Genomic DNA, 14,238 nt, shown 5'->3' on the forward strand with positions numbered 1-14,238 from the left:
AGAGTAAAGGTGACATGGCCGAGGTAAGTGGGAAAAAAAACTTACCTTTCCTGTTCGACTTTTTTTCGTGGGATCCTGCCCATGATCAATCAGCCCGTACTCTGCTTGAGTGCCGGGCTGATCGCGTGGGACCGCGGCTGCCTTGGTGGTCCACGTAGGTGCTTTTTAAATTGCAGAGCCTGCAGCGATGGCCCTTCCCTTTAAGGGAGGTAAGGAGCCTTTGAACACGGCAGTGCTGCACAGCCCAGTGTGCAGTGCTGCTGGTCTAGCCCCGCACTCCAACATTAGCGCATTAAGAAGGAAGTGAAGCGCTTGATTTAGTACTCGACTTCCCTCTTGGGGAGCTAAAACTCAATTTCGTGGTCACCAGCACCAATTAGCGGCAGGCACTAAACTTAGCGTCCAGGTGATGTTAGCACCCCAAAATGGTCAATGCCGAATTTTTCCTGTGTTTTGATGTAACATTACCTGGTTATCATTCTAATTACCCATTACAGTGCCATCTACAGGCATAACTGGTGCTGCACGGAGTGATTTAGTGCATCTCACATTTCACATCAAAACTTTATATAAACAAAATGTACTCTCCGTATTTTACAATTTGAGTACATACTACAGTGCCAGTAATTGATATTATCAATAAATAATAACTACCTCTGATTAACTTAGAAATACATATGATGAAAGTGATTCAAATTATAAATACTTAAGGTTTGAATTAATTCAGTATTTTCTTTCATAAAATGTAAAACATTGGCAATATATGATGTATTTATAATGGAAATCACTGGCCCTACATTGTGCACTTATAGGCCTAGAAATTGAGTTGGGCCCGCGCCAGGGCTTTAGCGCCGGAAATTTTGCGCCGGCGCTAAGTCCCGCTGCGCGCGCCAAAAATTCAGTAGCGCCGCGCCCAGACGGCTGCGGGCGCTACTGGAGGGTGTCAGCGCCTCCCAATGGGCGCTGACTGCAGGATTGCGGCGCTAATCCCCCGCTGCGGCACCCGATGCGGTGCGGCAGGCTGGGGTACTGCAGGCCTCCTCCTTCTGTTAAGGAGGAGCTGCCTGCAGCCGCCCGCTGGCCGTTGGATTCGGGGAAAAAATGAGCCCGGCACCTCGGAGAAGTGCCGGGCTCTCGGCCCACACACATCTGTGCCGCGGGGGGGTGGTGGAGGAGTCCGGGGAGGGAGGTGCGGGCAGGCGGCCGCCGGGAAAGCGGCCGGCCGCCGCGCCACCTTAATGCGCCGGCGCTAGGACCATGAAGGCACTTCTGAAAAATCGTTGGTTGCAGCTGCCACGGGCGAGGCGGCCGCAACTGAATTTCGGCGTTCGGGCGCGTTACCATGGCAACCGGGACGCTGCGCACACCGATGACGTCATCGGTGCCGGCGCAGCGCAACCGGTGTAACGCCGATGGTAGGGCCCTAGTCAATTTCAGAAGCGGCTATAACTGCGGCGCTAGGCCCTCTAGCGCCTCTAAATGGGCGCTGACCCCACTCAATTTCTAGGCCTATATAATGTTAATTGATTGCTCTGTGATATCCTGTTCTGTTTCTATTTGATTTTCTCACATTTAAGAGAAAAGGTTGAACAAACAATTCTGTCAATCTCCAGATACTCCAGCTCATTATTCAGCTTCAATCCCTGTCCAGTATAATCCAGCCACCATTTAATTGTGTGGTACTTTAGGGTCTGAATATCACTTTCCACCAGAATTACTGCTGTGGATCCAAGTATTGATTATTGTCAGTGCCTGTAATCTGGAACAATTGTGTATAATTTCATATCTAACAGATGATTGATTTCAGAGAGATGGTATAAACTGTGTGACCCTGGTTGATATTTTACCAGCTCTGGTTATTCCTGTTTGTGAATTACAAGCAGCTGGTCAGTTTGTGCTGTGGTAACTTGTTTAAACTTTAGCAAGTTTATGTTAAACTATTTCAAGTTTAAAACTACTGGATCCAGATTTTGCCAACAGAGTGCAAAGGCTGAGATTGTTGGGTTTTATCTCACAGTTTGGAAACATTATTAATGTGCAAACCAACCAGCAAATTCAGGGGATTAAGTGATATGGCGTGAGTTATGAATCTGGGTCGATTTACGTCGCTCCGCCATTTGCTTCGCACAAACAACATCTTGCCCTCAGCCTCCCAGTTATTTTTAAGAACTTGCTGGATTTGCAGATTAATTGCCCATCAAACTTGCAGCAGAAAGCTATGTCTGGTAATTAAGAGTGTAAAAGCTAGAAATTCGGCGCATTTGCGCTTCTGGTTAGTGCAAACGACTTTTCGCCCGGGCGCGATGCCGCTAACGACTCCCGCTAAATTCAGCGCGAGTTTGGCGGCAGTAACCGGTAGCACACCGCTCTACTGAACAGGCGATGACAATGTCATCACCATGCACAGCGCCCCATTTTTGCCCCGCCTGCAAAATTGTCCCGCGCCCCCTGAATCTGTGTCCGGCGATGACAGTGACCGATTCAGGGGGCGGGAACGGAGCGGCAGGAGCCGTGCTAAGTAAAGGGGAGGTGGCGTGTGGGGGGAAAAAAAAATCAGCCGACTTACTTGTTGCGGCCCGTTGTGTCTTTGAACGCGGGGTCCATGCCTCCTCTTGTCTTCCGGGCTGCTGGCACAACACCCCACTCCCCAGTGGTCCAGGTGGGGCCCCACAGAGATTTGGGCTTCGGCCCTCCCCTTTAATGGGGGGAAGAGCCCTTCTATGCGGCAGCGCTCCGTGGCCCAGTGCGCAGCGCCGCAGAACACACCACCCCGATATTCGGGGTTAGTGCTCTAAGGAAGTGGAGCTTGAATTAATGATCCACCTACCTCTTGGTGCGCTAAAACTGAAGTTAGTGATCGCTGGCTCTATTTTTTGCCAGGTGCTAAATTTAGTGCCCAGGCGATGTTAGCGACCTAATATGGTCGCTGATGAATTTTTCCCCCTAAGTACCTTTTCAACAATGTTTTAACTGTTAATGCAATGTCAATCAACATTTCTAGTCTTAACGGAAACAATTTAAATGGGTCAATTTCATTCCTGCACATCGCCAGTTGTTGGAGATTTTCAAAATGACAAATTTAAAATTCTAAAATTGCTTTCTTACTTTTCCTTTTTGTCTATTTCTCTCTCTGTCTCTTAACCCAATCTTTCTTTCCCTCTCTGTATTTCTCCATCTGTACATGATTTGAATCTAATTTACCCGCCTTCTCCGCTGTTCCTCTGTTGCTTTCTTAATCCTAAAAACTCATCGACAAGCTACACTGTTGGTCCAGCCATTCTCTAAAATCCCAGATGCCCTGTTGCCCTCGTTATCAGCTCACATTTCCAGTGAGTTACAAGGCAAAAAATGATGAGCTGAAGGGTGCAGAAAGAAGTCTAACTGACGAGGCACACAGCGAGATGCCCCACTCCATCCAGCCCAAAAAGTTTGAGTCTGCAGGTACCTGACTGTGCAACCTGTGAAACAGGCTTGTCTTGTACATGAGCCATGTGTCCAAGGATGGAGAAGATGGCAAATCCAGCAAACACACTCGTAGCAGAATTAACAACACAGACAATGATGGTATCTCTGTAGCAGTTGTTGTGGAATTTGTTGTAGGATGACAGTGTTATTAAGCTGCCCCAACCCACTGAGATAGAATAGAAAATTTGTGTTGCAGCATCTTTCCAGACCTGGTGAATAGAAGGTAGAATTAGTCAGCACCGGGAGATTTTACTTGAACTTATTCAGCAGGTAAAACAACATTAACCCTGAGGAACAAGAGGTGGGTTAGTCCCACAGCTCAATGGTGAGCTGACTGAATGAAGTTCCCTCTGGTCAATAGTGTCTCCCTTAAATAGTAGGGCCATCGTTCTGCCTCCCTGTCTACTACTTGCTGCCAAATTCCCTTCAGGAACTTCGATGCTTTCCACCGTCAGCCATGTTATCTAGTGAGTGATGATCCTTTACTTGCAGCATATACACTGTCACTCAGTGAGCTCCATTCTTTTATTGAAAGCAGCAACAAAGGAAATATTGTAACTACAAAATAAAGAGCCATATCAAAAGGGCAGCAAAATCCAACTAAATTAAAAATCAGTTCTCAATATCAATAAATAGCTTTTATTTCATTGCATCGTGTTCCATGTCACCCCATCTTATCCAATTTCATCCTATCTCTTCTATTGCCATCACAACCCTTCCCACCCCTTCCCGTCTGCTAACATGAAGATGATAAGCTAACTCCTTAGAATTAATCAGTTAAAAATGTGTCTGGTTTTACAGAAGCAAAATGCAATGATTGAAATTAGTTTTCCCACATTTGAACAATTATCCAAAAGCAGCACTCAGAATTTAAATTGAATATCCCAAGCACACAAAAAAGCAATTAAAGTGAAACATGAGAGAGTTTGACTGAAAATTACAGCTGGAATTCTGTGGATTATCCTGGTGTGTTTACCTCAGCTTCAGACAGTTTGGAGAAGTCTGACTGGCTTCCAATGTAGAATTCAATTCCTTTGTAGGCTCCCTCCAGGGTAACACCTCGGATCAGAAGTATGGTCAGAACCGCATAAGGGAATGTCGCCGTGAAATACACCACCTGACCATGGAGAGTGGCTCGTTAGATTTTCCTGTATTGCTGGTACAATATTTACAGTATTGAATCCAATTGAATAGAAAACTAATAGGATTGTAATCTAAGCAGAGAATGAAGCAGAAGACATTTGGAGGAGCAATAACTACATGAAGGGTATATTTAACACTGAGCTGCATATTGTAACTGAATTTATATTGCACAATATTATTCTAACGTATTTCAATCTGATATTCAGAGAAGTAACACATTTAAACAGGAGAATAGATCAGAGTGTGATGAATATATTTAACTCCTCACATTTACTCCTCGGGTTTCTTTGTCATTCTCATTGTCCAGACAAATCTCATTTCACTCAAACAAAACCAGGACCCTAATCTGCTCACTCACTTAGCCAGCCCTGCCCAGCCTTCCAGAGCAATTGGAAATTCACCCACAGTCCTGTATCAGCGACTGAAACCCTTAGAATGAGGGGCACATTTCAGGGGTTTGGGGAATTGCTGCTGTTCTTTCACTCAGGAGAAAGATCTTCAGATCTCACTCAGGCCTGCAGTGCTCATAAATTATGGATCTCACTCTCCCCAAAGAGCCACTGTTAACATCACCTGTGAAATAAAGCAGCCCACTTCACAAATGATTCATAAATTCCAGTTTAATTGTTGCAGAAATCTGTACTTTGTCACCAGAGTTTTAACTATTCATCACCAATCGTTTTACCTTTCCTGAAGATTTGATTCCTTTCGATAGTGCTGCCCCAACTATCAGCCAGGCCAGAAGCAGACAGAGAGCTAAATGCCAGACTATCTCCCCAGTCTCATCCATTGAACTTGTACGGCGTAAAGTCACTTTACTAAATAAAATAACAACAGAAAACATCTTATATAAGGATACAATTTATTACACACAGTCACTATTAGACACAATGGCCAGAATTTTGCCAGCACTCAGTGGATGGGATGGATGGTGGGTCAGCTGTTAAATTGAAAATGATTGACAGTGGGTCAGGAACGCGCTGTCAAAACATGCACACGGGAATTTCCCGATATTGGGTCTGCCAGCGCAAAGCAGACCCGACAGGCAGCGGCGGAGGAGACAATTAAAATCATTGGTGGCTTGTTTACAGCCACTTGACAATGCTTTTTTCCCCAGCTTTTTGAATTTGATGGGTCACCCACCAGTTTCCCGCTGTGTCTAGACCTCATCTGTGAAGCTGAGGTGGGAGGTCAGTGGCCATTGTTTCCACTGATGAGTTGACAGCTTCAAATGTCAAGTCAAAGCTCCCAGCTGATTGAGAAATGTTCCCTTAGCCATTAATTACTCTACACTGCATTTTCACTACAGATTCAGAATGCTGCAAGTCTTTACGCAAGTCTCCATCCAGTCTGACCTCATTACCTCTCCCACCAATGACAGATCGCTTCTGTCACCTCTACTTCACCTGCCATCTATTCCATCAGCATGGTTGCACTTTATACCTTTATACTCTCTCACCTTGCTCTTCAGAATTCCACTATAATCAGCCCGAACACCAGCAGCACCAGGCACACCAGCAGCACCAGGTGCATAAGCAGCACCAGGTGCACCAGGAGCACCAGGCGCACCAGCAGCACCAGCAGAACCAGGCACACCAGCAGCACCAGGTGCACCAGCAGCACCAGGTGCACCAGCATCACCAGCAGAAGCAGGCACACCAGCAGCACCAGGCACACCAGCAGCACTAGGCACATCAGCAATACCAGGCACACCAGAAGCACCAGGCACACCAGCATCACCAGGCACACCAGCATCACCAGGCACACCAGCATCACCAGGCACACCAGCATCACCAGGCACACCAGCATCACCAAAAACAAGACCAACCTTCTCCGCAATTAACTGATACTGCACAGGACAGAGGGCATCAGCACCTGATAACATTGCAGCCCAGGGATGGCCTCACAACAGCCAGATTTACTTCACTTGATGCTGTATACCCTGGCTGCCACATGCCACATGCACCAGGTTGGCACCACCCCACACCAACACCATAAAGCATCCCTAAAATGACCAAGCCATTCTTTTCACACCCATCAGCATTGCAGGGGGTACTGTTATGTCTCACCATTCACTGCAACTCATTCAGCCACTTCCAAAGGTACACACAAATCTGCCCAAGGAAGCAAAGTGTTAAAAATAAAGATTTCAATGTTTGACAGCACATTAACAGAAACTTCACATGAACATTGGTTAAAATAGACAAGTGCTTACCCCTGTGTGTTGTTAGTTGGTATGATTGGACTAGGATGAGGGTGGGTATGAGGGGTGGCTAGAGAGATGGGGAAGTGATAATGTAGATAGAGAGGGATGGTTGGAGGTGCAAGGTAAGTTGGTTTGAGTAAGGATGTGCAGGAGTACGGTAGGGAAGGCAGAGTGATGGGGATGTGATGAGAGGCACAGCAGGATGAGTTTGAGTGTGGCTTTGCAATAACGTTTCGTGATCTACTGAGATCATTGAAAGGTTTGCGCCACTGCAGCCTGGTCCTCTCGACAACATCCCTGCTTGTGTCCTCCTGTGCAATGTGCAACCAGATTGTGTTGGTCTCCTGGGGAGGTCCCTTCCGCCCATGGGAAGGGAAGAGGAAACCGTCTGATGACGCAACATCAAATGACATCATCAGACCTGCTTTCTTCATTTGGCTGGGAAACGCGCTGGGTGGGCTTAACAAGCCGTATCAGGCAAAAGTCTTGCCAGAGGCCGGGATGGAGACAGGAGCGGGGTCCCGACCTGTAGTGTCCGAGTATCAATAATACACGGACTGCAGGAGAACAATAAAACAGGTATTTACTGAACAGAGGGTAAACTTAAGACTGACGTACAGAAGCCTGCTATGGCTTTTTATACAGGTGTGGTCACTGCCAGTACTGCAGTATAAATCAGTTCTTCTCTTAAAGGTACATACACAACAATTCCTCCCCTTTTAGATAAACAGTACATAACATTCATTTAACAACTAAATAATAACTAATTACAATTACAATTGTCTCTGTACTATATACATCAGCTGAAAGTAATCATTTATAAGTTCAGTCTTTGAGGAGGCTTCCTGATCCTGACTGGATAGCGCCTTTCTCGAGTATCCTGTTCTTGTGGCGGAGTCAATTCTGGCTCATTGTCATTGGTTGGTTCGTCAGCTTCCAATACCACTGCTTCTGAGGTAGACACAATCTGTACTTCGAGTTCATTACCAGGTGCACATGCTCGTGGTATGGGTTTGGCTTGTTCCTGTGACTCTAGAATCTGGTCAGCATGGCATCTCACGATGCTTTCTCCAACGGTGGCATAGTGGTTAGCACTGTTGCCTCACAGCGCCAGGGACCCGGGTTCAAATCCGGCCTCGGGTGACTGTCTGTGTGGAGTTTGCACATTCTCCCCGTGTTTGCGTGGGTTTCCTCCGGGTGCTCCGGTTTCCTCCCACAGTCCAAAGATGTGCAGGTTAGGTTGATTGGCTATGATAAATTGACCCTTAGTGTTAGGGGGATTAAAATGTGTGGGGTTACGGAGATAGGGTGGGATATGTGTTGGTGTAGTGGTTACGGGGATCGGGTGGGATATGTGTCGGTGCAGGCTCGATGGGCCAAAATGGCCTCTATCTGCACTGTGGGGTTTCTGTGATCTGTGAACGTCCACTGTGTACATTAATGGTCCCTGCTGTGTGCATATCATTCCTGGCTGCCATTTTTCTGTTCGGTAGTCGCGGGCCAAGACTGGTTGCCCTATCTTGAAGCTCCGGGTTGGCTTCTCATTGATGTGCTGGAATTGCTTATCCTCAACATCTCGTCTTATGTTTGGTTTGAGCAAATCCAGGCGACATCTTAGCCTTCGGTTGAAGAACATTATGGCTGGAGCTTGGTTGGTGACTGCATGTGTCGCATTCCGGTAAGCAAACAAGAAATTATCTAACTTGTGTTGTAGTGGTATGTCGTCATTATACATCACCTTTATTGCCTTTTTAAAGGTCTGAACAAACCTCTCAGCCAATCCATTTGTGGCTGGATGACATGGGGCAGATGTGTAATGTTTCACCCCATTATTCCTCAGAAACCTCTGGAAATCCTAGGACACAAACTGTGGCCCATTGTCGGAGCAAATCTGTTCTGGCAAGCCATTCCTGGTGAAGTTGGTCCGTAGGACTTCAATAGTTTTCTCCGTGGTGGTGGTGGACATTTTGATGACCTCTGGCCATTTCGAATGGGCATCCACGGCGATTAAAAAGATTGAGTCCATAAATGGACCAGCAAAATCAATGTGTACCCGTTGCCATGGAGATGAGGGCCACTCCCATGGGTGTAGAGGGGCCTGTGGTGGTGCATTTTGGACTTTCTGGCATCCTGAGCAGCTCTTGGTCAGGTCCTCAATTTGTTTATCGATTCCCGGCCACCACATATAAGCCCTGGCTAGGCTTTTCATTTTTACCCCTCCCAGATGACCCTCATGAAGCTCATTGAGCACTCTGTCTCTCAACTTGGGTGGATTTACCACTCGGGATCCACACATCAAGGTCCCCCGGCACACTGACAGCTGCTCTCTCCTTGGCGAGAATGCTGGCAACAGTGAGTCGCCATGAGCTGGCCATCCCTTCACCGTCAAATCATAGACCCGAGAGAGTGTCGGGTCATTTCGGGTTTCCTTCTCTATACTTGAGTTTGTAACAGGTAGACATTCGACTATGGTCGCATGGAATATCTCAACAGGGTCCACTGCAGGTGCTCCCTCTACCGTAGGCAACGGTAGGCGCGACAGCCCATCAGCGTTTCCATGCTGTTTCGTACCCTTGTACTCTATGTCGTACTGATGTGCCCCGAGAAAAAGTGACCATCTTTGCAGCCGTTGCGCCGTCATCACCGGAACACCCTTCTTTGGGTTAAAAACGGAGACCAGGGGCTGATGGTCAGTCAGTAGGGTGAATTTCTGCCCGTGCAGATAGTTATGCTCGGCTGAGGTTAACGAGCACGATGCAAAGGCTATTGGCCTCTCTGAACCGTCAAGAAATTTGTGTGACAGCACCGCTCCAATGCCGTAGGGAGACGCATCTCATGCCAACCGAATCGGTAGTGTTGGGTTGTAGTGGGCCAATACTTCATTTGAAGTGATTAGGCATTTACATTTCTGAAAGGCACGCTTACACTCATCACTCCATTTCCATGTTACTCCAGTTTGCAGCAGGGCATTCAGTGGGTGCAGAATTGTAGATAAATTCGGCAAGAACTTATGGTAGTAGTTCACCAACCCGAGAAACGACCTCAGTTGCGACACATTTTCCGGTGCTGGAGCCTTGACTACAGCCTCAATCTTGTCTGGCGACTTATGCAACCCTTCCTCATCAATCATGTGGCCACAATGTCTCCTGAAGAACTCGCATTTGGGGCGGTTGGCTCGTAGCCCATATTCCTGCAATCTAGTGAGCACCTGCTCCAGGTTGGCAAGGTGTTCACTGTCATTTTCGCCCGTAACCAGAATGTCATCCAAATAACACTGGGTCCCCGGGATCCCTTGCAGGACTTGTTCCATCGCCCTCTGCCAAATAGCCGGGGCTGATGCTACCCCGAATACCAGTCGATTGTACTGGTAAAGGCCTTTGTGAGTGTTTATCGTGAGGCATTTCCTAGATGCTTCTTCCACCTCCATTTGTAGATACGCTTGGGCCAGATCAATCTTCGTAAAGCGTTTCCCTCCAGATAGTGAGGCGAAAATATCTTCTATCCGTGGAAGTGGATATTGTACTGTGTGCAGGACTGGGTTCACAGTTACCTTGAAGTCCCCACAGATGCAAAACTTCTTCGGCTCCCCAGGCGTGCTGCTCAATGATTTCTTCATTACAGGAATGATGGGTGTGGCCCACTCGCTCCAGTCCACCTTGGACAGCACCCCCGAATGCTCCAGACTCTCCAGTTCTGCTTCAACGGCTGGGTGGATCGCGTACGATACCGGTCTGGCCTTAAAAAATTTTGGGTCTGCGTTATCTTCGATTTTTATCATTGCCTTTACTCCTTTTAGAGTCCCAAGTCCTTGTTGGAACACCGCTTTCGCGTCAGTTAAAATTTTTGACAATCGTCCAGGTGTGACGTCATCATCCTTTTTGTCAGTCACAGTTAGAGCCTGAATGGAATGCCAATCCAAATGTATTTTTCGGATCCATTCACATCCCAATAATGGTGGTCCTCCATCTTGTAGTATATATAGATACAGTTTCTGTGTTTCCTTGCTGTTGAATTTAACTGGCACCCTTATTTTTCCTCTGGGGTAGACTTTTTGCCCCGTGTATGTCTTCAATACAATGGACGTGTCCTTTAAGGGTATGTGTGAGAATAGCCGTTCATAGTCTCGTCGATTCATGACAGTTAGGGCTGATCCTGTATCGAATTCCATCTTTACTTGGGACCCTGCTATCATGAGGGTGACCCAAATGGTTCGGTGATCCTCCTTTGCGATCACGTTGTGTAACTTTAGACAACTTAGTCTCCTGCTCCCGGAGTCATTATCACTCTCCTGATCTTCCAAACTACTGTCTGTCATTTTTTTTACTTTCTTGTACTTTTCCTTAGTAGTTCTTGTAGTGTTGGTTTTCTTTCCCGACCTGCAGACTCTTGCTATATGTCCCATTTTCCCACATTGCCTGCATACTTTGTCCTTAAACCAGCAGTCCTTCTGATCATGGGTTGTTCTGCCGCAGCGATAGCACTTTTCTGCTCCATACGCCATTTCGTTAGCGCTGTATTCTTGTGGTTTCTGTTGTATTTCCGCAGCTCCCCGTGCTGCTGCTTCGTAGGATACTGCCACGCTGAAAGCCTGTTCTAGCGTCAGGTCCTTTTCCGAAATTAGTCGTTTCTGGGTTCCTTCACTCTGGAGCCCGCAGACAAACTTATCCCTTAAGGTGTCTGCCAGTCCTGCTCCGAACTGGCAGTGCTTCGATAACTTGCGTAGTTCCGTAAGATAGTCAGCATTGTTCTCATCTTTGTGCTGGTTTCTTTTATGGAACTTGAATCTTTCTGCTATCAGCAGCGGTGTAGGGTTTAGGTGTTCCTGTAAGATATTAACAATCTCTTCAAAACTTTTCTCCATTGGTTTAGCTGGGGTAATTAAATTCCGCAATAGGCCGTACGTTCTCGCGCCCATCAAATTTAATAATACCGACGCCTTCTTTCCATTGGCCACCTCATTGACATTGCAGTACACTTCAATTCTTTCCACATACGTGGTCCAGTCTTCTACCTCGTTGTCGAAAGCAGTGATACTGCCACTCTTCCGCATCTTGGGTGATTTAAAATGGCGCCTCCCACGCTTTTTCTTCTTCCCCAATGGAATAAAATGGCGCCTCCCGCGCTTTTCCTTCTTCCCCAATGGAATAAAATGGCGCCTCCCATTCTTTTCCTTCTTCCCCTTGCTGCCACACTGCTCCTAGCGTTCTACAGGGTAATGGCGGCGACCCGTGGCTTCGGCGCGTCTCACTTTTCCTTCCCCTCATTTTATTTTCTCTACGCTGCCCGGTTCTTGAGCACCGACCGCGCCCTGTGCGCTCCACCCTCTCTCTCTTTCCTCCCGACGACACTGCGCGGCCCCTTTTGCAGAGCCGCTCGATCGAGCTTGAGCCCGCCGCAGTCCAGAAGGGTTAGCGCACTACCTGCTACCAGCACGATTTGCTGGAACACCTTGACTGGGGAGCCAAGCCCAGCTCTCCACAGCCTCTCCTGCAATTCTCCGAACACCGATGGATCCTTGGGCGGATGCCCACGGTCGACGCCCATTGCTCTGACTTCGACCTCCAAGAAGCTTCTTCTCAGGGAAAGATCCCCGTGAGGTGATGCAGTACTGCAGGTGAGTTCGAACCTGCTCGTCGCCAGTGTAGTGTCCGAGTATCAATAATACACGAACTGCAGGAGAACAATAAAACAGGTATTTACTGAACAGAGGGTAAACTTAAGACTGACGTACAGAAGCCTGCTATGGCTTTTTATACAGGTGTGGTCACTGCCGGTACTGCAGTATAAATCAGTTCTTCTCTTAAAGGTACATACACAACACGACCCACCACCGACGTCACCCACCATGGACCCGCCGAGGTAGGGAAAATCCCAGCCAATGCATCAGAGTATTTAGTCAAATATAAATGTATGTAAACGATATCCAATTTAATTCCTTTTAGAAGTGAAGTGTTACCAAGGACTGAGATTAAATTTGATATCCTTTATGATTTTTTCTCTCTATTTTTATTGATGTTTTTAAAGTCAAAGGGGAGAAATTCAGTTGTTAGCGCCAGCCGTTAGCGCCTTAAGAGGGTGATAAGTGGGGCGCGAAGCGGCTAGCGCCCGGGCGCGGCGAGACCTGCACCTCTCGCAAAATTGAGTGGACATTTAGCGGCGGTGCAAAACTGCAACGCCCGCTCAGCTGCGCGCGCAGATCCTTACGTCATTTCATGATGCAATGCCCTTTGTGCGCCCCGAACCAGAACTTCAGTGGCGTCCCCCTTCTTTCCACCTGGCGCTCCCAGCGACTGGTTGACTGGAACAGTTCCCAGTCGCTGTGGGGTTGGGGGGGCGCTATTTAAAGGGGGCTCTTCCTGGCTGCTTAGTGGTAGCCATTTTTGGACCACTCCTTCTGTGTGAGAGAGAGAGAGATTTGCAGAGAGACAAAGGGAGAGAGCTTTCTGCATTGAGTCAGCGCTCGCACAGGTACTTCTGGCTTCAGCCCAGAACTTTGCAGTTGGTTTGATTTTTCAGTGCCATAGCCTTGAGTAGCCGCATATTATGGGGGCTGCAATGGTTGGAAACGTTGGGTTTCACCATTGCATTGAGAGGGCTCAGAGATGCTGAGAGAGAGTGCCAATCATGACCAGACGGAGGAGGGCCAACAGGCATCGGCACAGGAGGCCTTACCCTCCCAGGGTATACCGCCAGCAGTTCTCCTACCTCAACATGTCTGAGGAGCAGTGTATTCGTAGGCTTCGATTCAGAAGGGAGGTGGTCACTGAGCTCTGCCACCTGCTTCAGACAGGTCTGCAGCCTCAGCTGAGGAGCAGGACGTCTCTGTCGGTGGCAGTGAAGGTGACAGTGGCTCTCAACTTCTATGCCACCGGCTCCTTCCAATCCGCTACTGGGGACGTTGCCAATGTCTCCCAGTTGGCGGTGCATTGCTGCATCTGCCAAGTCACGAATGCCCTCTTCAAAAGGAGACATCAGTGCATTTCCTTCCCCATGACCCTGGACAAGCAGCAAGAGCGCGCAATGGGATTTGCAAGAATAGCGGGCTTCCCCATGGTCCAGGGCGCCATTGACTGCACGCATGTGGCTTTGTGGGTGCCTCAAGAGAATGCCGAGGATTACCGCAACCGGAAGGGGTTCCATTCGTTGAACGAGCAGTTGGTGTGTGACCACAGACAGCTGATACTAGCTGTCAATGCCCGCTTTCCAGGCAGCAGCCATGACGCCTTCATCCTGCACCAGACTTCTGTGGCAGACATTTTCGAAGCCCCTGCTCACCCAGGACGCTGGCTTCTCGGGGACAAGGGCTATCCTTTGTGCACCTGGCTGATGACCCCGCTCCGTGTGCCCAGCACCCCTGCTTAAAAACGATACAATGACAGCCATCAAGCAACCAGGAACATCATTGGGCACACAATCGGCGTGCT

The 14,238-nt window shown here is 48.0% G+C and overlaps 1 protein-coding gene across 1 annotated transcript in view; it reads right to left on the reverse strand.

Annotated features, from left to right (window-relative positions):
- The window catches only part of LOC147124920 (sodium- and chloride-dependent neutral and basic amino acid transporter B(0+)-like), a 617,991-nt gene that overhangs the window by 156,298 nt on the left and 447,455 nt on the right, over positions 1-14,238 (reverse strand). The window contains exons 19-21 of the mRNA XM_085988400.1: positions 5,294-5,426; positions 4,442-4,582; positions 3,446-3,674 (exon numbers count right to left, since the gene is read on the reverse strand). Of these exons, the coding sequence (XP_085844526.1) occupies positions 3,446-3,674; positions 4,442-4,582; positions 5,294-5,426 (503 nt within the window). The remainder of the gene's footprint in view (positions 1-3,445; positions 3,675-4,441; positions 4,583-5,293; positions 5,427-14,238) is intronic.

The sequence above is a fragment of the Somniosus microcephalus genome, chromosome 1 (assembly GCF_052327205.1).
Source record: "Somniosus microcephalus isolate GS21.2 chromosome 1, FLI_Smic_1.0, whole genome shotgun sequence".
Classification (NCBI taxonomy): domain Eukaryota; kingdom Metazoa; phylum Chordata; class Chondrichthyes; order Squaliformes; family Somniosidae; genus Somniosus; species Somniosus microcephalus.